This window comes from Eurytemora carolleeae, unplaced genomic scaffold (assembly GCF_000591075.1).
Source record: "Eurytemora carolleeae unplaced genomic scaffold, Eaff_2.0 scaffold178, whole genome shotgun sequence".
NCBI classification, from domain to species: Eukaryota; Metazoa; Arthropoda; class Copepoda; order Calanoida; family Temoridae; genus Eurytemora; species Eurytemora carolleeae.
In genome coordinates, this window is record NW_019396294.1 from 330,060 (window position 1) to 353,792 (window position 23,733).

At 31.9% G+C, this 23,733-nt stretch overlaps 2 protein-coding genes across 6 annotated transcripts; both read left to right on the forward strand.

Annotated features, from left to right (window-relative positions):
* The first annotated feature begins 162 nt into the window (after window positions 1-162).
* LOC111700370 (mediator of RNA polymerase II transcription subunit 1) lies at window positions 163-5,427 on the forward strand. Of its 5 annotated transcripts, XM_023471258.1 has the most exons (6): window positions 163-530; window positions 2,092-2,152; window positions 3,394-3,655; window positions 3,701-3,725; window positions 3,861-4,712; window positions 5,098-5,427. In XM_023471258.1, the coding sequence occupies exons 1-6, from the start codon at window positions 445-447 to the stop codon at window positions 5,342-5,344; spliced, it is 1,533 nt and encodes a 510-aa protein (XP_023327026.1). In that variant the 5' UTR covers window positions 163-444; the 3' UTR covers window positions 5,345-5,427. The 5 variants fall into 5 exon arrangements, with proteins under 5 accessions (XP_023327026.1, XP_023327024.1, XP_023327022.1 ...); XM_023471256.1 differs by having other exon boundaries at window positions 3,394-3,725; XM_023471254.1 differs by having other exon boundaries at window positions 3,701-4,712.
* A 7,173-nt stretch (window positions 5,428-12,600) lies between these two features.
* LOC111700382 (F-box/WD repeat-containing protein lin-23) lies at window positions 12,601-23,384 on the forward strand. Its single transcript, XM_023471270.1, has 13 exons — window positions 12,601-12,666; window positions 13,243-13,307; window positions 14,254-14,340; window positions 16,071-16,176; window positions 17,226-17,334; window positions 18,026-18,093; window positions 18,464-18,561; window positions 20,270-20,357; window positions 20,753-20,797; window positions 21,400-21,521; window positions 22,155-22,271; window positions 22,452-22,542; window positions 22,906-23,384. Exons 1-13 carry the CDS (start codon window positions 12,616-12,618, stop codon window positions 23,011-23,013), a joined length of 1,155 nt encoding a protein of 384 aa, XP_023327038.1. The 5' UTR covers window positions 12,601-12,615; the 3' UTR covers window positions 23,014-23,384.
* The last annotated feature ends 349 nt before the right edge of the window (window positions 23,385-23,733 follow it).

A 23,733-nucleotide genomic window follows, 5' to 3' on the forward strand; every position in this document is an offset into this window, starting at 1 on the left:
TGGACCTGTAGCTGAAGCAATCAAAGTATAAAATCTCTATAAAAAGAATTGAACTATTTGTAATATTTGTGTACCTTGAATGTTATTTTTTGTTTATAGAAAGAAAAGAGTTATTGGAAAGAAATCGGCTGGCAAAGTAAGGGCTCAATTTGTTTGTATGTACATGAAATGTTGATCATCTGGCCGCAGCGCCCGACCCCCTAAAATGTCCTAACCGCGGCGCTCGGCCCCCTGGACTATCATAACCGCAGCACTCGGCCCAAAAATTGTCTTTACTTAAGCTGACCTTACCATGAAATATGTAAGGTTTTGATAAAGGTGAGGGGGGGAGGGGCTGTCAATAAAGAATTCTCAATATCTCTTGTAAATTATTTTGAAATTTTCAACTTAAATTTAAGAAAGAGTAATTCGGTATCAAAACGTATTTAGTTTTTTTTCAGTAAAATGTCGGTTGATTACAATGATGATATGGACGAGGATATGGAGTACTTGGAGAACCTGGAACCAGAGCAGAAAGCTCTTCTCTCAAGGTTAAAAGTCTTTGAATCTTTTATTCTTTGAATATTACCCACTCCCCCCCCCTTATAGGTTCTTTTTGCTGAGTTGGGTAACAAAATTGTATATGCGGTATTAGGTAATTAGGTGAATATATCAATACTAGCCTTAGAGGGCGCTTCGCGCCCATCTTCTAAATTAATTGTGAACATGTTCTCTTTGTGTACATCGTAAAACAAAACAAAAATAATTCGTGGATTTTCACAAAAAAATCGTATATTTTCAAAAGTTTAAAAATTTTAATGAAGATCGAATTTTGATGAGACAAATATTTAAAATTTCAATCATCCATAAACCTTCCCTGGGGTCCCTAGATGTCACACAAAAAATTTGGGCCCGATCGGTTCAGCCGTTTTGACGTTTATTGGATACAAACAAACAGACACCAAAACAAACAAACAGACAGACAAGCCAAATTTATATATAGATAATGAAGACGACTTTAAGTTTTTATTGTTAGTAAGCCTTTCTCGAATTATAAGTTTTTAAGTAATTAAATTGAGAAGCTTTTTCTATATGATGTCTTCTCTTTTTTCCATGTTTTTGTGTATTCACACTGTTAAAAGCTTGGTGTAAATCAAAATTTAAATCTTAAGTAGTCTTCATTATATTGATATAATCGCCTACCACCGAAGGTGATAATAAATTAATTTTTTTGGTAAAATAAATTAAATCGGATGAAGGAAAAAACTACAGCATCAAAATCCCACCACCATGCCCCTCCCCCACGCCCCCCCCCTCCGCGGTTGGATACTTTTTGAATTTGTATACCCCTGTTGACTTTTTATAATTTTTCTAATTTAAAATAACTCCTCTGAACTTTTTCTTTGAACAATGGTGCGAAGAGAGGGATATTAATATAGTTAACAAAGAAAGAATTCTGGTAATATTAAAGTAAAGTCATCGTAATCTCGAGTGAAACCAGTGCTTAGGATCCGGATCCGTTGGATCTACAAGATTTTGGCTTCCTGGATCCGGATCTGGATCCGCGAAAATATACGGATCCGGATCCAGGGGTAAAATATCAACCAAAAACTGCAACAAAAAAAATTTACATTCAAACCCAAAATTTTAACTATTAAAAAAGAGAGATTATAAAAATTTCCTCATTTCTGAATGGTTCATCAAGTTTTAGGATAAAAATAAAAAAAATTGAAAATTATTTTATGTTAAAAAATTCAGTTATCAGTAAAGAAATGATCCGGATCCGGATCCTATTTTTCAGTGCGGATCCAGGATCTGGATCCACATCAAAATTAAATGGATCCCAAGCACTGTAGTGCTAAAACGAAAATCTTAACTTTTGGGAAAAAAAGAGAGATTATAAAAATTTCCTCATTTCTGAATTGTTCATCGAATTTTAGGATACAAATATGCGAAAAAAATAAAACTAAAAATTGAAAATTATTTTTTTAAATAAAATCAGTAAATCTTAAAGAAATGGCCTGGATCCGGATCCGCATCAAAATTAAATGGATCCTAAGCACTGAAGCACTAAGTGAAACACTAAATAATTACATTTTTTCTTTTACTTAGGTTAGCGGAGATGAACGAAGACTCAAATTATAGTTCAGCCAGGCTCAACTTTGGACTTCAGGTCATATTCCTAGAATTTGATTCCCAAAATAGTTTATTTTCAACTTTTGAACAATATTATGACACTTTTGAATCCCTGATATTTACAATGCAACGCTGTAACCAGGGTAGCAATGTCAGATTGCAACCCTATGGATGCAATCTAATTAATTGCGAATTTTTCTTGCAAGAAGTTGCGGATTTACAACTACGAAAATATTAATTAGATTTAATTTTTAAACTCAAATTATGCATTATTAAACTTAATAGATTTTACAATTTTTGAAACCTGAGAAAATTGTTGATATTTATATTTGTTTATAAGCGAAAAAATATGATTAAAAGTTACATATCCCTTCATTCACGTGAATAGGGATGTATTAATAAAGGATGGAATTATATATTGCCTTGGCTTTCCTTGACCTTTTTGGGTCTCAAAGCATCCCTTGCTAAGCTCGTAATGCTTTATGACCCAACAAGGTCCTTGGAAGCCTCATCAATGTAAAATTCCTTTCTATATTAAATGTATTCCTATTGCCTCCCTGTAATTAGGGATGGATCGTTTCCACTTTTTTGAAAAACGATCGTTTTGTTTTAAAAACGACGCAAAAAGAACGAAAAACGTAATAATAATCTTTAAAAACGAAAGTTTTTTGGTAAAAAAATCGATTTTAAAAAAGTCGTTTTAAAAACCATAGTTTTTCGTTTTTTTAAAAAAACGTTTTTTTTTAAACGATCGTTTTTAAAATCGATGGTTTAGATAACGACCCTTCGTTAACGATCGTTAGCAACCTTTCAAAGAGAAAATACATTTTTTTGGTCTGAAAATCAGAGGTAAGAAAACATACAGGTTATTTGTCTCCAAAAAAACCATTTAAGACAACATTAAAAAACGTATAATCCTGAATAAAATATTGAAATTAATTGTGATTTAACTCAGATTCATTAGCGAATTATTTTTCAAAAACGATCGTTTAAAAAAACGATTTTTGAAATTTCAGAATGAGTATTCGTTTTAAAAAACCTTTTTTTTCTAAAAACGAAACGATCGTTTTAGAAAAAAGAATAAATGCATGTAATGTAATGCTGAGATGAATAGTTAGTTAAGCCTATATTGTAAGACAAAATTCTAGTCAAGAAAGGCCGATCGCTGCTGCAATTGAGATTTATACATGTTTATTTAGATTTTAGAACATATATTTATGAAAAAGTATGACAGTTTGTAAATTGGATATTTTCTAAAAGTAATAATTTTTTTTCTAGGATGGTACAGATTTCATTGATGGGCGGAATTCACCACAAGAGACCAAATATAAAACTGAAGTGTTAAAAGAAAACCTCCGGAAGGACGGAAATTCTAAACTAAAAGGGATTCAAAAAGATTTTTCCAAATCCAGTAAAGTGATTCGACCTAATTCAGGAGCTGCTAGTCCTTCTTTATTACGATCTAATAGTGATAAACCGATGCCTTTAAATAATTTCAATATTCCACTCCGACCCTCACTGTCCAGTTCAGTAGGATCAGATTCCTCTTCACTCCGACCCTCACTGTCCAGTTCAGTAGGATCAGATTCCTCTTCACTCCGACCCTCACTGTCCACCTTAGCGGGGTCAGATTCTTCTACACTCCGACCCTCACTGTCCAGTTTAGCAGGATCAGATTCCTCTTCACTCCGACCCTCACTGTCCAGTTTAGCAGGATCAGATTCCTCTACACTCCGATCCTCCATGTCCAGTTCAGTAGGATCAGATTCCTCTACACTCCGACCCTCACTGTCCAGTTTAGCAGGATCAGATTCCTCTACACTCCGATCCTCCATGTCCAGTTCAGTAGGATCAGATTCCTCTACACTCCGACCCTCACTGTCAAGTTTAGCAGGATCAGATTCCTCTACACTCCGACCCTCACAGTCAAGTTTAGCAGGGTCAGATTCCTCTACACTCCGATCCTCACTGTCAAGTTTAGCAGGGTCAGATTCCTCTACACTCCGACCCTCACTGTCAAGTTTAGGTTCTTTTGGATCAGGTTCTAGAGAGTTTTCTATACCCTCCCTACTAGGATCTAATAATTCTAATCCCAGCAAGTTCACAATACCTTCTCTTCTATCTTTAACTCCAGCAAGTTCTAATCCTGGTTTCGGACTTACTCCGTTGACAGATAGTTCATCTAGTAGATTAGAATCTCTGGCTGAACTCCACCTTTCTTCATCTTCAACTCCGAACCTGAATTCTCTAGCCAACCTTCATCTTTCATCTAACCATAGTGTGTCCTTACTCGGAGGAAGTAAACCTTCTCCCCTAACTTCTGGTGGATCCGTACTAGGAGCAACCAAACCATCTCCCCTAATCGCTGGTTCAATAAACTCCTCTGTATTAAAACCTTGTTCGGAGTTCAGTTTAACTCAAGATATTGATCTCACATCTGCTCTGAAAAGTATCCAACCATTGAAGTCGGTTAAATTAAACTCAACCCCGGAGCAGATCAAACCGGAGACAGTTCTTCTCCTGGTTGATATTTCAACCCTGAAATCCAATCTGAGAGAGAAAATTCCTTCATCCTTCGGAAAAGTTATTAAGAAACGGTAATAAAACTTTTTTTCTCTATAGGCGTTACGTAATAAAAAAATTAATGGTCTGTATATTTTGAGGGGGAACATTTTTTTAAGATGCTTGGAGTCTAAAGATTTTGCTGTTCCTTTGAAGAAAAAACTATTTATACCTAATGTTAAAGTATTATAAATACGTATTTAAGATTTGATTTAAGTACTGGATTTACATTTTGAATGTAAAACTTATTTTTATAATCATAAAGGTGGTGAATTTAATATTCGACTGAAATAAGAATTATTGGTTTTTTATTATTAATAAATAATAAATATATTACGTTGAAAGAACTACATGTTTCATTTTGCAAGATGACAAATTAAGTTTAACATCTGTAGTATTTATAACTTTAAACATTTTTAGATGGAGACGGGTTGCAGGGCTTCATAATCTCTCATACAATATAGCTAACTACTCCCTTCTCGAAGAAGTGGCGTCCATTGATAAATCCAAGATGGCGTCCATCGATAAATCCAAAATGGCGTCTATCGATAAATCCAAGATGGCAGTTCGGTTCCAGTTTAACGAACCTAGTCCTGACGATGTGGTGAAGAAAGCCCAGTCTCAATCCAGAGCATTTCAATTTAGACAATCCCCTGATAGGGTTTAGCTAGCGATAGACCTGAAAATTCTAAACATGTAAAAATTAATAATGTAAGACGGAAATTATTTATAAACTAGATAAAACTCTTATTGGTTAAACAAACATTATGATAGTTATTTTAGTTCAGTCCTCGTAGCAGTGCTTAGGATCAATTTAATTTGGATGCGGATCCGGATCATGGATCCGCACTGGAAAAAAATGGATCCGGATCTAGGTTATTTTATTAAGATTTACTAATTTTTTGCAAAAAATAATTTTCAAATTTTTTGTTTTATTTTTTTCGTTTATTTTTATCCTAAAACTTAATGAACCATTCAGAAGTGAGGAAATTTTTATAATCTCTCCTTTTTTCAAGTTAAAATTTGGGTTTTAGGAGTAAAAAAGTTGTTTTCAGTTTTTGGTTGATATAATACCCCTTGGATCCGGATCCGTGGATCCGGATATTTTTGTGGATCCGAATACAGGTCCAGGAAGTTAAAATCTTGCGGAACCAACTGCCTTGTAGTATACATTAACAAAATGAAGACGACCTTTGGTTTACATTTTTATTTCTTCCAAGCTTCCAAATAGCATGGATATGAACAGGGGACTAAAGAGAAGCTGTCAATTAACAGCTTCCCTTTATTTACTTGTAAACTTGTAATTTAAAAAGAACTTTTTTAAAAAACAAAACTTATTTCGTTAAGTCGTTTTCATTGTTTCAATATACAAACGCCGATTACTCTAGGTCAACATGTTTTTAATTGTATAAACATTAGTAACATTTATTATATACTAGCTGAAGGGCCCGGCATTGCCCGTGGAAAAAAATGTTGAAAATTTTTTTTCGAAATTTGTTTAGCCTATAGCACTCCCCGGCCACCCATGAGTGTCCACAAAAAAAATTCAGCTCAATCGGGGCTATAGGCAACATATTTATTTACGAATGTCTTGTTATATTATATAGATTAACTTAGGAGTAATCTATAAGTCATAAATTATGATAGTTTTTGAATTTGATGTATTTTTTCTTTTTAAATTGGAAAAGCGGTCATTTCAATCTTTCTGTCCTGTTCTTAATTTTAAGAAAGGTGTTTCACCCATTAACCTACATAGATTTTTAGTTTTTTAAATGAAAAAATTATAAATACGAATAATATATGCAATATCCTTAAGAAAATTGTGTTTTGAATTCGTAAGAGATATACCTCTATTTCAGTCCTGTTCCTTTTTATCACTTATTACTCATTCCTTAGCGAAAAAGATTTTATTTTTGTTTCTTGGCGTTTTCTGGATTCACAATTAAAAACATGAATAGAAACTGAAATCGAGGATCAACGGCATTCTACTTTTTATTAAACTGTGAAAATGATATTTTAATTTTTGGTACAAAGTAACTTATATATACTCTAAAAGACCACTAAACTAAATGTTGTATATTGTAAAGAATTTACGTATTAATATCTTATATTATTTTTGTGATAATAATGATTATCTTTGACAAGATGAAATAAAGTAAATTAACGAACCTATTTTTTGGAAAAAAATATTTTTGTTCAAATATTATTTTACATTCGTCTCTTAATTTTCCTAAAAGATACAGCGGTAAATTTACATTTAATTGTTTCTGAAATCATTTGGACAAAATGGAAAAAAATTAAGAAAAATGCTGTGAATAAAATGAGAAAATAGCTTTGTATTAAATGGTCAAATGACAGTGAATAAAATGAGAAAATGGCTGTGGATAGAATGAAAAAACGGCTGTGAATAGAATGAGAAAAGGGCTGTCAATAGAAAGAGAAAATTGCTGTGGATAGAATGATGAAAAAGGCTGAGGATAGAATGAGTAAAATGGCTGTAATAGAATGAGTAAATGGCTGTGGATTAAATGATCAAGTGGCTGTGAATAAAATGAGAAAATGGCTGTGGATAGAATGAAAAAATTACTGAATAAAATGAGAAAACGGCTGTGAATAGAAAGAGAAAATGGCCCCGAGGATAGATGAGAAAATGGCTGTGGATAGAATAAGTAAATGCTTGTAAAAGAATGAGCAAATGGCTGAGAATAAAATACGAAAACGGTTGTGGATAAAATGAGAAAACGGTTGTGGATGGAATGTGAAAATGGCCCGAGGAGAGAATAAGAAAGATGTATTTTTGTTTCTTGGCGTTTTCTAGATTCACAATTAAAGAGATAAATAGAAACTGTTTTTATCTTGCTGTAAGAATTGAGGATCTAAAATGGCGTAAAAGTTTTTATTAAACTGTAAAAATGATTTTTTAATTTTTGGTACAAAGTAACTTGTATAATACTCTTAAGACCACTAAACTAAATGTTGTATATTGTAAAGAATTTACGTATTAATATCTTATATTATTTTTGTGATAATAATGATTATCTTTGATTAAATATGTTTGTAAATTAACACGTCTCACTTTTATTCTATCCTATTATAAAGCTTGATAACTAACCACCACTAGCCTAGGATGATCATTTTAGGTATTTTATCCGATAGTTAAAAGAAGGTTTTTTTTGGGAGGATTTTTCTTGCCTGGTTCAGTGGATCCATAATTTACCAGATTCTTAATTCAAAATAGAACTGGGATGTATGTATATTGTATGTGTATTGCAGTAACCCGTCCATAGCTGATGATGAAGGATTCTTCCATGAGGCCTGCTGCGAAAGTAGAACCTAACCATTTCAAAATCTTACACTAGGAAATAACCTATCATTAATTTTTAGTTCTTTTTTAGAATACTAATTGGAACATTTACATAAAGGGCACATAAAGCTCTAATCCTCTACCAGGAGTCATTTTTGAAACAAGAATAAATGAAGAAAGAAAAAAGTCAAGAATGTCATGATTTTTTATCATTAATTTAGTGCACGATATTTAATAATTAGAGTCTTATCTCAACCATATTCTTCAGTAATATACAGAACCTGGCACAAAGCTCTACATTGTACAGAAAAGTAATAAAAGGTCAAAGCTTTGAAGTTTGTATTTTCAAATAGTTTTCAAGTGCATCTAGTCCCAATAAATATGAGAATTGAGAGATTATGCTAATATCGTCTTTGATTTCCAATAATTAATAAATGACATAAAGTGCATAAAAAAAAGATTGAAAATCTAATGGGATGAAATTACACAAAAGATGAAAAGGATTAAAAGAGGGGGAAGGATTAAATATGATTATAATATAACATTAAACTCAACTACGAAGTTTTACAAGTTACAACATAGTAATTACTTTAAATTTACAAGCTTTCCAAAATGTGGTCTGCCATCTTTGTATGTTGAAAATTGAGGGAGATATTTAAAATTTGAACAGTTTTGTTGATTTTTAATAAACTAGGCTTTTCGGAAATCCTAAGACTAGTAGATTTCGTCGTTCAATGTTTAACCGTGATACTACAAAGATAAGTTCACGAAAAAATCCCGCTTGGAAGAAAAGCGATATTAAAGTCGATATTTAATTCCCATGTTTTTTGGAACACCCTGTAGGAGAAAAAATGGAAATTGTTAGGGTTAAGACCTAATCCAGACGGAGAAACGAAGAGATGAAATAGAATGAGCAAATGGTTGTAATAGAATGAGCAAATGGTTGNTAAATTTTATGATATATTACATGGACAACCAAGAACTTATCAACTATGGACAAAATCCGGCCTTATCCTGCACAGTTGGTTAAATCAGGGATTGGATAATGAATTTAACTACAGGGAGTCACAGAAAAGTCGTCTTAGATCTTTAAATTATTTGTGACATTCAGTCGTCAACCTACTTTATAACATGTCTGATTCTTGAAATATAATAAACACAAATTTCTCCTAATCCTGGCATTTACAGAATATATGGTCGCCCTTTTTTGTGCTATAAATATTTGACATTAGCTCAGATTTAAATTTTGTTAAATAAAATTAAAATTGTCGAAATCTGAACGAAATTCTTTCCATCTCAAGTAATGTTGAAAGTTCAAAAAAGGCAGACCACATTTTGGAAATGCCAGAACTAGGGGTATTGAGTGAATATTAACTATAGTATTTTACTTCTGAAATTAGGTGGAAAAATAAATTAAGCAAATTATATAAAAATCTAAGAGGACTTTATAGTTGTATTGCTACTTTCTTGTTTTGTGGGACACCCTGTACCTACGGTCGATTCAAATACTTGTTAACACCTATGTATAAGACATGGGATCTGTGATTCAGGATATCTACACTGCAAAACTATTAAAGTATTTGAATGGAGGTTTGGCAGCCGAATCTAATGATGATTTTTGTAATCTAAAATTCTAGAATTTGATATGGCAGGTCTTGGTATAGATTCAAGGCATTTGACAGATAATGATATTCAACGTATAGGAGAGAGAACGAGGAGAAGTATTCTTCAACTAATCAAGGTAGAGAAGGGCATCATTTGTTTTTGTGAACACACGAAATTTTTCATGAACATGGTGTCGTTCAAAAAAAAACAACGGACAAAAAACCGAATGATTTAAAACAATTTAAACGATCATAAACGATTTCTGAATCTTTCGTTCGAACTAATTTGAAAAAAACGATTGCTTTTACTGAAAGAATGATTTAACTGGGCAATACAATAAAGAAACTAAATGCCAAACAGGCTCGTCTCTATCTGAAGGTTTTATTAATCAACTTTTTAAATAGACCTCAAAAAGACTTCAAAACTTTATAAATTAATTCAATACATTTTTTGTTTGACTTTTGAAATTGTCTTTATAAATTAACTTTAGAAGTTGACTTTATTGATTTGCCTTTGTATTTTTAGAAATTAACTGAATAAATATTTTTTAATTATCACATTCAGCATTAATTTCATTAATTAAGTTCTTTATTTATTCTGGATTAATTTCATACTTTGTATTTCTGAAATAATTACATTCATTGAGTTTCATAATTAACTTGAGGATTGACTTTATGAATTCACTTGAGCAATTGACTTTATGAATTAACTTGAGCAATTGACTTTATGAATTAACTTGAGCATTGACTTAATGAATTATCTTGGGCATTGACTTTATGAATTAACTTGAGCAATCGACTTTATGAATTAACTTGAGCATTGACTTTATGAATTCACTTGAGCAATTGACTTTATGAATTAACTTGAGCAATTGACTTTATGAACTAACTTGAGCATTGACTTTATGAATTAACTTGAGCATTGAAAGTTAACTTTATGAATTAACTTGACTGATTGACTTTATGAATTAACTTGAGTATTGACTTTGTGAATTAACTTGAACATATAATTTAGTAATTAACTTGATCAATTTATTTTATGAATTAACTTGAGCATTGACTTTATGAATTACCCTACTAACCCGAAACCCTAAAAATACCAAAGTCTGTATATAGGTATACGTATTAATAGGTATTTTTACGTATAAATATGTATGCTCAACTTTTGGGTAAAGAACTTACGTAATACGTATATTTACGTATAATTTCGTATTTATCATACCAAGCATTTTTTTTAAATGCGTTGGTTTTCCAGAAACGTATTTATACGAAAAATTACGTATACTTTTTACTAAGTAATTTTTCTAAATTTTTAGGTTTTTATTTTACGTATTTTTTAGGTTTAATTCTTTACTTAAAAAATTGTATTTTTTTGAGTTTAAAAGTTTGATGAAAACCTAAAAATACGTATATTTTCGTAAATTTCATACCAATAAATTTTTAAAAATTTTCAGGTTTTTATTTTACGTATTTTTACGTATTTTTTAGGTTTTTCTTTACTTAAAAGCAATTAATTTTATTAATTAATTTGAGCATTGACTTTATTATTAACTTACACATTGACTTTATGAATTAACTTGAGCATTGACTTTATTATTAACTTACACATTGACTTTATGAATTAACTTGAGCATTAAGAAAATAAAAAAGAAAGTTGTAATGCTTCTATTAACAAGGATGAAGGTGAAAACAAAGAAGAAGATTATTGTGAACCAAAGAGGAAGACTGAAGAAGATAACAAAAAGAATAATCTTACAAAAAATCAGGTTTTTATATTATATAAAGCTAATGCCCATCCATGCAAAGACAACCATACCCTTAAAACCTGATCAAAAATGCGGAATATAACAGCGTTTTTCTAACTCCAAAAGTGTTTAATTCTGTGAGTTTCTCCATTGATCCTTTTAACCAAGAAATGCGCTAGTTAATTTAGCAAAGAAATGGAAATAAACAGTTGGAAGATACAAAACATTAATATATTTTTCATATTTCAATTGTTTTAGGGTATAAATCAGGCATTGATATCTTTGCATTGGGGACCCTTGAAATCACGCTTAAAGTCCCTTTAAGTCTATTTTCAACAACTTAGGAAGCATATTTTTCGCATTTTCTACAGTTTACCCCAGAGATGAATTTATGAAATTTCGTCTTGACAATTTGTCAATGGGTTTTATACTAACCTCGTTGGGTTTATACTAATTCTCAGTAATTGCAAGAATAAATAAATATCCATGAATATGCATAAGTAGTTTTAATAAGCTCCGTTTAATCATTTCATTTAACTAAATATAAGCAACATTCCATTATCAGGAATTGTTAATAATACGACTTTTTATAATTTCTTCCGATGTCTCTTTATATTTGAACTTAACTCTATCAAAAAAATGTTTTTTGGCCTAAGTTCGTTGTAAGTATTTAGTTGCATAAAGGGTTCATTATGTCTTGCTTTTCATTTGTAACTGAGTTTAATCACTAACTTCTTAAATTCTTGAAAGTTTTACTCTTTTCTTGTATTTAGGTAAAACAGGAAACCCCAGGATTACTGGATTCTCTTCTATATTCAGGAACACTTGAAAAAAAAAATTGACTAAAAATTTTAAATACTAGGCTTTTAGCATCTTTTATTTAAATTGTGAACATGTTCTTTTTGTTTACATGTTAAAACAAAGAAGAAAAAGATTTTGAGGATTTTTTAAAAAGAATTCGCGGATTTTCAAGAATTTAAATTTTTTTACAAAATTGAAAACCTTTAAAACACATTTTTTTAAATTTTTATCATTCATAAACCTTCACTGTGGTCACGTGATTTTCCACAAAAAATTTGGGTCCGATCGGTTCAGCCGTTTTGACGTTTATTGGATACAAACAGACAGACAGACAGACAAGCCAAATTTATATATAGATTCTGAAAAAACTGGTCAACACATTTTTTGTTTTTTTTTATCATACAAATATAGCGCATAAGAGCTAATTATTGTAGATTTTTAATTGTTTTCTGGCTCATGATCAGGAAATTTTTCCGAGATCATAATGAAAATTCTCTACCAACTAAATGGAACCCAGCTGGCCTGTCTACAACAGGTTTTTTTTTTATTTCGCGGGTTTCTTAGGCAAAATTTGGCGCAATTTCTTGAATTTTAGTTTTTTTTGTATAGATCCAAAGTTTTTCATTAAAACCCTTCCAATTGATTTAATGAACCCAATTTTTGATCTACCTACAGTGAAACCCTTAATAATGAATACATCGGAAGAATTTATCAAATGTGGTCTTGACAATTTTTCAATGAGTTTTATACTATATTACGTAAATTTCAGTATTTGCGAAAATAAATAAATAGCCATGAATATGCGGGAACAGTTTTAAAGAGCTCCATATAATCATTTAATTAAAAAACTAAAAATCTGCAACATTCCATTATCACAAATTAAGTGAAGAATACGACATTTGATGAATTCTTTCGACATATTCGTTATTAAAGGTTTCACTAATAAAACACATTTTTGCTAAATCAAAGTCCTAAAATTCTCGGTTGCAGATGCACGTCCTTTTAAAAAAAAAAATTTTGTGTCATTTCCATGTTTTCATGTTAAAGTTTGTAAAATCAGTCCAAAATTGATTGATTGCATAATATAAAATTATATTTATCTAAATCCTAGGCAAGTCCAGTTTGGAAAGATTATATAGAGGAAGAGCTGTGGAATAATGTGAAAATAAGTAAAAGGTGTATTTATAAATTTTATCTTTTATACTGTCTTATTATACACTAGCTGAAGGGCCGTGAAAAACATTTTTTTTAAATATTTTGAAAAACAAATTTTGATCTTTTTTACCCTATAACACCCCCGGCCACCCATGAGTGTCCACAAAAAATGTCAACCCAATCGGTCCAGCCGGTTAGCCGGCTATAGGCAACATATATATAAATATATACGAATGTCTTGTTTTATTATATAGATATTGTTCAACGCAACATGACAGTTCCGAGACGACTTAAACGTCGTCTTTGATTTTTATATAATTTTCTGCATTTTTTGGTCAACCTAATTTTAGAAGTAAAATGAAGAATTTCGTTCAGATTTCGACAATTTTAGTTTTATTTAACAAAATTGAAATATGAACAAAATACTTACTATCTAAGGTAATATTGACAACACAAAAAAGGCAGACCACATTTTGGAAATGCAGGACTTTCAGAATTTTCTGGTTATTGTTTCAATACAGGTTCAAGTAGGTTGAAGACTGAATGTCAAAAATAAATTCCAAGATCAAAGACTAGAGTTAAGTCGTCTTGCTACTGTCATGTTTCGTGGGACACCCTGTATATCGCAATTTAACATTTTAAAGTTAATCTTAGTATTTACCAACCCACACAGGATAAGACTTCACAGACGACAAAAGAATTTAAACTATCGGTTTCCTTTTAATATTCAATGGTTAACTGTCAACATTAAACATATGTTTCTTTTGTTTGCCAAATAATAAAATAAACTATCAATAGTCTTGATTCGAGGAATGAAACTTAATTCAACCTTGAAATCGTCATATTTAAGAGTTTCAGGTCCTCTATACAGTCTCATCCTTTGTGGGTATAAAATTTTACCTGAAACTATGAAACAAGCTTCGGAATATGTTTTTAGTAAGACGACATTTATTTCCTTCTTTTATAGATTAACACAATACTGGGGCTCCTATATGCCTAAATGCTTTATTGTGACTCATTCCACCACTATAGAATCTATGAAAGTTACTCCAGGGTGAGTTTTATGCTTTTTTCGAAAGATATTAATATATATTTGTTTCGCAGTTTCAAATACTACTTGTACTTCTCTCAGATACAGGGTGCCCCAATAAACATGGGAATTCAGTGACGAATTCGTTATCGTCTTTTTATATAATTCTTTGATTTAGTATAGTGATACCTACTGAGAAAGCTGTAATCTGTAAGGGTTTCGTCTGCTTTGTTCACATTTTGTTTGTTTATGTTTTGACTGCATACTTAGTAAAACAAGAAAATCGCAGTATACAAACAGGGTAAACTTGTCCGTCTTCACTGTTCATCTTGCGGAGACATTATAGACACATCTTTACAGTCTTTTAGCCTTTTCATAAGATAAATCCTAGCAGACATAATAATATTATGGCTTTTGAAATTAGGTATTACAGTGCTAATTCATATCAAAGACGATATCCAATTCGTCACTGAATTCCCATGTTTTTGGGGACACCCTGTATCTCATGCATTGATTGTCAGTAAGACTTAACATTATTTTTGTGTTTGTAATTATACAGTTTAACCCTGAACTTCGGAGGCATCGTTAGAATTTATAAAATGTCGTTTTTTAAACCTATCGATCACTCCTGTATGCCGAGTCCATTAGCGCCTGATCCAATCTGGGTTCAGTCATGTATTTGTTGTCTATTCTGAATTGAACCAATAGAAATAGTATGGCGGTAACAGCTATCTTTCTATCTATCTCATTATCCAATCAGAGTTATGAATCCTTCAATTGGCGGTATCAGTGAATGGAAATATTTACTTCTACTGAAACCTTAGTGCGATAATGGAATGTTGCAGATATTTAGTTTTTTAACTAAATAATTACATGGAGCTCTTTAAAACTGTTCCTGCATTTGTCATGGCTATTTATTTATTTTTACAATGACAGTTATAAAGGTATAACAGTGTAATACCCATTGAACAATTATCAAGACATTTTATAAATTCAATTTCTCCAAAGTTTTGGTTGAATTATATCTAATTTCTAAATATGCATAATTTGGCTTGAATATATATATATATGTCAGTATCAGACTGCATATTTTTCAATTTTTACCTTAACAAACAACGTTTATTTTGGAACATTTATTTACGGACATTTATTTTCATTTTTTTTTAGGAAAAATTTTTACAGGGTGTCTCATTAAATAAAGACAATTGGTGAATAGTTTGAAATTTCATCTTCCATAATTTGTTAAGTTGTTTGATACCAAAGACAATAATGAAAAATTATTTTATGTCAATAATATTATAGTAAAATTGATTTCAAAGTATAGCATATTTTCATAGAAGATTTTTTAACGAAATGAACGGCAAAAACTCTTAAATATCTAATACAGAATATTTCGAAGAAGACATTAAAAACTATTCAAAAATTGTCATGTTTCGTGGGACACCCTGTATCTGGGAATCTGTTTTCAACATTTAAAAAGCTAAAATGTGTTAAGATACGAAACATACACAATATTAGATACTAAAGACTTTTTGCAGTTTTTTCCGTTAAATTATCTTTTATTTAAATATATTTTACTTTGAAATAAAATTTTACGATATCATGACTGCTAATATATTTGAATTGGTATTAAACAAAATAAAAATTAAGGAAAAGATATATTAAACTATTCACCAACCAAGGACTGGCTGGTGTATGGGTTAAAAAGAATAAATCTGATTTTTAGATTTTACCTTATTCTTCACTGTTTGCAGTCTTATTCTCTGCGGAGAAGAGAAAACTGGGAATGTCGTGGTCTACAACAGATCTGCATTCTATCCTCTGGTCCCCATCGGAAGGAAAATCATACCACAAAGATGTGTAAGTAAAACATTTGTTTTTATTTCGTCTTACCTGACGAAGGAGGGGGTGGAGATCAGCCATGAGCCCCACGAACTGACCTCTGGAGCCTGCTGGACGTGGAAACTGTATTGCGAAGGCTCGTAGACGTAGCTTGAGGCACGGAGATAATTTTGATTAGCTAGGAGGTCATTCTGCAAATCAGGAGGCTCCGGACGGAGGTCAATTTGCAGGACTCATGATTGCTGCAAACCAATTATGTTGACTTCATTATGAGCAAATAATTCTCTACAAATAAACCGTAAATAAGCAATACATCGAAAGAAATCGCCAAATGTCGTATTCTTCACTTTCTGATAGTGGAATGTTGCAGATATCTAGTTTTTTAATTAAAGATTATATGGATGGAGCTCTTTAAAACTGCTCCCGCATATTCATGGCTATTTATTTCTTTACGCAAATTCTGAGATTTACGTAAAATAGAATAAAACCCAATGAAAAATTGTAAAGACGACATTTGATATATTCTTTCGATGTATGGCTCATTTAGGATTCAACTGTATAAAGAGTTTTTAATTATTTTCTCATATGGAGACAATGTAATTTAGTTAATCAATATATTTTACAGGATTAATTAAACATTAAGATTGTTATATTATATAGTTCAGGTCATCATTGATCATCCTTGTATTAGGTTGTATTCTAAACAAGCGTTGAAGTGAAGATAAAAAGTCCTCCCATATATTCCGCTTTCGTTACATCTCATTTAAAGGGACTGTTGGTGTAATTTCAAGCCATCCTCATGTATGCAAAGACGGCAATGCCAGATTCACAACGTTACCATAGAAAGCTTTGTCTGATCAATTATGAATTAGATAACCATGCTTTGTTTCTTTATATTGTCTATTTTCATTTGCCGTTTTTCTGCAAAAATAACCTGCGTATTTATTGCTTATAAGAAGCAATTGAAAATTAACGGAAATATAAACACTTGTCGAACACTTGCCATCTTTGCATGGTGGGTCACTTAAAATTACGCTTACAGTCCCTTTAAGAAATACATTTTTTAGATAGAATCCGGTGAAGCAGGAAGTACTGTCTCAAGTCTTGATTGTAATGAACAGTTCCTGGTCACAGGGTCAACTGACGGAGCGGTGAGACTCTTCCTTCTTCATACAGGTACAGGTACAGCCTACAGGTACAGACAGGTACAGCCTACAGGTACAGCCTACAGGTACAGCCTACAGGTACAGCCTACAGGTACAGCCTACAGGTACACCCTACAGGTACAGCCTACAGGTACAGCCTACAGGTACAGCCTACAGGTACAGCCTACAGGTACAGCCTACATGTACAGCCTACAGGCACAGCCTACAGGTACAGCCTACAGGTACAGCCTACAGGTACACCCTACAGGTACAGCCTACAGGTACAGCCTACAGGTATAGCCTACAGGTACAGCCTACAGGTACAGCCTACTAGGCACAGTCTACAGGTACAGCCAACATGTACAGGTACAGAATCCTGAGATCAGAAATTGTGATTATTGAAAACATATCTTCAACAATGCTTGATCTCGAAATCCAATGTGGGCACATAAATCAATGCATAATCCCTCAACTGAAGTTATCACTGCAGAGTAAGACCATCACGGAATATTAAAGAAGAATTAACCCAAAATTCGGACTTCTAGACTCTTACCTTTACCAAGAAAACTAGAAAGACGACATTTACATACATTGTATACTGTGTAGTGTTATCAAGCAAATAATTTACAAAAATTAACCTATGATGTTCAATTGATAATATGGAGTCAAATTATTATAGTCTTCCTATTCCACTGTATTTCGGTGCACACTGTATTTTGTAGGTAAGTTGTTAACCATCCTCTGTCAGTCCTCCACCACGGTGTACTCGGTCAAGCTCAACAACTATCAGGTAGAGAATATCGTCTTTGGATCTCTCTGGGGTTTTAAAACCTTTTGTTTCTAAGACTGTTAAATATCGTGACCACAAAAAACTTTCTTTTTGCGATTTGTTGGTTTTCTTACAAGAGAGTACCCAACCATCTAATTTTCAAAATTGTAAAAAATTGAGTTTTTTCCACAAAATCAAATTTTCTATATCATAAATCTTTGCAACTTGATGGTGTAAACTTTTGATATGAATACCTTAGATGGTTTGATTTGATCTTAAAGAATTTATAGTTTGAAATATCTAAGGTTCATGATATTGGGTTTTAAAGATAAAGAGATTAGAAAATCAGAGTTTGTGGCAAAAACTCAACTCCTTTGTTCTTCCTGTCAAGGTTTATGCCAGTGCAGGAAACAAGCTTTCTGTCCATAAAATTAGTTCAGATGGAGGGGGAGGAGCTGAACTAACCCACCTACTTTCTGAACACACCAGGTTCAATTTTACTTCAATTTTAGGTAGTTTTCACTCACACTTGTTGATAGTTTTTACTTTTACTTTCATGGTTAACTAATTAGCCTATTAGCTATTCATTGGTATTAGTCTTACTTTTTAAAGATATCTATGACCGGAGAAAATGCCGATTTATTGTTTAGATATCCAGCGGGAAGTTATGATACCTTTGCATAGAAACTTTTTAAACGTTTTTTCAGTAACAATAGCCCAATAAAGTCTAAAATTATCATATTTTAATGACAACATGTGTCCGCCATTTATTATAAAATATACAAACTTTAAATTTATAATTAGCAAATAATTAACGATTTTCGTGTTCAAACATGATTTAACAAATTAACACATTTATACAAAGACGACTTTCTCTCTCAGACAAACCGGTTCCAAGATCCAAACTCTTCAATAAATTATGGGGATTTCTGGGGAAGTATAGAGAAAACGTATAAAACCATCAAATGTTTAAATTAAGTTATATTTGAAAATAGACAATTTTAAAAGTGTTTTTAAAAAAATTAAGATATCTACAATTAACTTATAGATAATACAATTTAATTTAATATTTGAAATTTTTTTTAATCCATGCTATGGCAAAAAGCATCCAATATAGTATCTATGCAAAGGTATCATACCTTTATATATTATATATTATTATATATTATATATTATATATCATACCTTTGCGCTGGAATTCTGAATGACAAATCGGCTTTTTCTCAGGCCACAGTTGTCTTTGAAAAGTAAGACTAATACCAATGACTAGCTAATAAGGCTTTTAAGTTTACCCTTAAATTACCCAAATAAGTGAATGGTCCCTTTAAACTTTAAACATTTTGTAAGTGTATGCCTTTTCTTTCTAAACAAGATGAAAAGAATTTTACTTATAATTTTACTCAATCTAAAAAAGCTTGTTAAACCCGTTTAAAAAAAACTCCAGTCCACAGTTTCTTACTTTCTGAACTTACGGTTAAAAACTTACGTTTATTTTGTTATTTATGAACGAACCAGATTACAAGTTTTCAGATTTATACTTTTATTTTCTGGTTATGAACACTTTTACTTTTCTTTCCTAAAATTGAACTTTTAGTATTCTCTTGGTTTATAATCTATTGTAAATTGAAAAAAGTTACTATTTTTCACGATTACCGGCCATACAAATAGGTAAATGGTAGATTTGAAAAAGAAAAACATTGAGATCAGAGATGAGATTTTAAAAGCTTAAACGCCACTTAAACCCAAACTCGGGCTTAGATAGAACCCAAGTCAGGATTGGTTCTGATTCGACCAATGAAAGACTGTTTTGCAAGATTTCTCTCTGTAGCAGACAGAATGCCGTCAGATCAGCTGTGACAAGGAGATGTAAATTTCGAAAATTCAAACTTTATGTTGATAAATTATTTTCATAGTATGCATACATTTAATAAAATTTGACACCACAAATAATTCCCGAGATTTTAAATGTACAAATATAAAAGATTTTACGAAATTTACAATCATCAGCTATTAAAGACTCGAGCCTTAAAGAGAGAAAAACCCAAGATGGTTGGTTCTTACTAAACTCAAAGCCATCTAAAACCCAGGCCTTGACTTGAACTTTACTTGGGTCTAAGCAGACGCAAAGACCGGGGTTTAGTCGGGTTTAAGCTTTTAAAATCTCATCTCAGATTAAAATTTGTTCTACTATTTCTAGAGAAGTTTTGTGTCTTGACTATGGATGTGGGAAGCTTGCAAGTGGAGGAACAGATAAAACCATCAAAATATATTCGTTGGGGCCCCCGGTACACAATCAATTAATCAAAAAAGATACTTTTATTTTTAGTTTTTGGTTTCCATGCTTTAGCCAGTAAATAATAGATGAAAAAATATAAATTTAAAAGATTAATGATCTTTAAACAGAACGCAAAGTTCATAATTGCATTATAATTTATACCGCTCTCTCTGACATCCAAAACTTTTAAAATAAAAATATATTTTCTCGATAAAAGAATTGATCTTTGTCACAAACTCAGATGCTAAAATTCTTTTTTTCTTTGCACCTCAATGTCATGGACCGTGGATATTTCTAACTATGAATTCTGTTACATCAAAGTTTGAAATATCAAAGGTTTTTACAATAAGATTGCAAAGATATAGGAGTTAAAAATTGGAATTTATGGCAAATACTCTTTTTTAGGGAGTGTATAAAGTTCTTCACACTCTTGTTGGACACAAACTGAAGGTAATAAAATAAAATGTAAAAAAGTAACTATTTACTGATCAGAACTGTTGTGCAGAGTATTGTTAATCTTGAACACTTGATCTCTATATACAGTGTGTGCCCATTTTAGGATCAATGCTTGATCCCTAAATTAAAGATATCCCAGCAGGATATGATCACAACAGGATATCGAAGATTGATTGAATTAATCTGTCTTCATAATTTTAGGAGGAAACAAATGAAAACTCAAAATATGTCATTTATCCTAGAATATTTCATATTTTGTGACGAACTTTGTTTTTAACTAAAATATAAATATTTGGAATTGTTTATTACAGGGGAAGAAAGTTCCAAACCGTGATTTGGCCCAGACCTAACACTGAGTGTCAGTTTTGGGCCAAATGTGCAAAGTTACCTATTTTATCTGTTTATATTTTTTAATTTAAATCGAAAAGTAAAAAATCGTCCACATACTTTGAATTAAGGCTAAATTTTTAAATAAAAATTTGAACACTAAACCCCTACAAGTAAATAAATTTCAATATTTGTGCCCAAATCTGACAATGAGTGTCAGGTTTGGAACATTTGCACGGTTTGGAACCTTCCTCCCCTGTATTATCCAGGTCCGGTGTGTAGCTGTACATAAAGACCTAGTTGTATCTGGTTCCTGGGATAGAACTGCCAGGATCTGGGATTCGAAGACAGGGGAGTGTATTCGGATACTGGAACATGAGAAGCATATAAGGTAGGACGGTTTGTATTCGGATACTGGAACATGAGAAGCATATCAGGTAGGATGGTTTGTATTCGGATACTGGAACATGTGAAGCATATCAGGTAGGACGGTTTGTATTCGGATACTGGAACATGAGAAGCATATCAGGTATTCGGTTTGTATTCGGATACTGGAACATGAGAAGCATATCAGGTATTCGGTTTGTATTCGGATACTGGAACATTAGAAGCATATCAGGTAGGACAGTTTGTATTCGGATACTGGAACATGAGAAGCATATCAGGTAGGATGGTTTGTATTCGGATACTGGAACATGAGAAGCATATCAGGTATTCGGTTTGTATTCGGATACTGGAACATGAGAAGCATATCAGGTAGGACGGTTTGTATTTGGATACTGGAACATGAGAAGCATATCAGGTAGGACGGTTTGTATTTGGATACTGGAACATGAGAAGCATATCAAGTAGGTATGGATAGCTAGAGTATACTGAAATATATGTTTAGATGTATATCTATGGATAGCTAGAGTATACTGAAATATATGTTTAGATGTATATCTATGGATAGCTAGAGTATACTGAAATATATGTTTAGATGTATATCTATGGATAGCTAGAGTATACTGAAATAAATGTTTAGATGTATAGCTATTGACAGCTGGAGGATACTGACTGGAGATACTGAAGGGTATGTATATGCCTGGAGCCTGGAAAACTGCCTGGACACAAGCATAGGGCCTGACAAGCTTTGCCTAAGGTAAACAACTGAAAAAAAGGTTTTTAAGGGTTCTCAATTGGAGAAAATTAATGAAGCGTTTAAGTTCTTATCTTGTCCATTGTTCTGCTCGTCTATGCTTTAAAAATTCATTAGACGGTTGAAGAGAAGTGCAGTTGAACTTTAACATTTAATTTGTTTGTATTAATATTCTATTATCAGAGCACACAACGCTATGGATCCAAGTGTTTGGATGAAAGATAGTCAGAAGAGTGTGTACGCTGTACATTTAGAAGCTGCAGTACAGATACAGGTAAACTAAACAAAGAAGCTGCAGTACAGATGCAGGTATAGTGCAAATAGAATCTGCTGTACAGATACAGGTACAGTATAAATTTTAGATATAATTCCTATACAACATTACCAACAAAGATTGAAACTGTGATTGATCTGAATTGATCTGAAACTCTTTAAATGTCGCTTTATAACAAATTTTATCAGGTTTTTTAATTAATTTCAAATTTTGTGAATGATTTTAAATCGAAGGGCAAGATAACAAAAAAGTGTATTTTTGTAAAGAACCATGAAAAAAGGAAACAAAGATGAAATAGATTGTGTACAGTGATTCGTCTCTCAAATCTCATTTTTGCGGGTAACCCTTTAACATATTTTTTAGGTGGCTGGAGCAACGGGTAGGATTGTCGTTTCTGATTTCTGGGATTACGACTGCAAAGATTTCTTCCAATTGGAGTCCTACTTTCATAATGAGAAATCTTCATCATGATTTCTTTAAACTGGAGTCATATTTATATAAAGAGAAATCATCATCATGATTTCCTTTAGCTGGAGTCCTACATGATTTCCTTAAACTGGAGTCATACTTATATAATGAGAAATCATCATCATGATTTACTTTAGCTGGAGTCCTATATGATTTCCTTAAACTGGAGTTATAATTTCATATTGAGAATTATCATCATGATTTCCTTCAGAAGGAGTCCTACTTTCAAAATGAAAGCATAATCATGATTTCCTTTAGCTAAAGTCCTACTTTAATGATGAGAAACATCACCATGATTTTCTTCAGCTGGTGTCCTAACTTCATTATGAGCATTATCCTCAAGATTTCTGTCAGCTGGAATATTAAAATTTATATCGTAGAATAAAGATAATATTAATAATATTTACCTAATTACCTAAATAGTTATAATTAAATAATGTCTTAATGATTTTAGAATAGATAGTCCAATGAACATAAAATACACAGCAATTGTGCAGTATAAACAGACCCATTTCACTTAATAAGTGTTTAAATAACTATTTAAACGCATTTGCTTTTTAACAACAACAAATGCACTTAAGAAGTGCTTTAATGTCGTTTTCTTATTCTACAGTTTCTGGTTATCACTAACATTTTTTTTTTGCGTTCATACACGTTTTTTGAAAAAAATTTTAAAAACCCCCCCCCCCCCCCTCCTCTTTCATGATTGCCCTCTGTGTGAAT

Coding starts and splice junctions, on each gene's coding strand:
- LOC111700370 (XM_023471253.1), top strand. CDS start 445: ATGTCGGTTGATTACAATGATGATATGGACGAGGATATGGAGTACTTG. Junction 2,153..3,393: donor GGCTCAACTTTGGACTTCAG/GTCATATTCCTA, acceptor TTTTTTTTCTAG/GATGGTACAGATTTCATTGA. Junction 4,713..5,097: donor GGAAAAGTTATTAAGAAACG/GTAATAAAACTT, acceptor AAACATTTTTAG/ATGGAGACGGGTTGCAGGGC.
- LOC111700382 (XM_023471270.1), top strand. CDS start 12,616: ATGAAAATTCTCTACCAACTAAATGGAACCCAGCTGGCCTGTCTACAA. Junction 16,177..17,225: donor AAATCATACCACAAAGATGT/GTAAGTAAAACA, acceptor TACATTTTTTAG/ATAGAATCCGGTGAAGCAGG. Junction 22,543..22,905: donor AAGCTGCAGTACAGATACAG/GTAAACTAAACA, acceptor CATATTTTTTAG/GTGGCTGGAGCAACGGGTAG.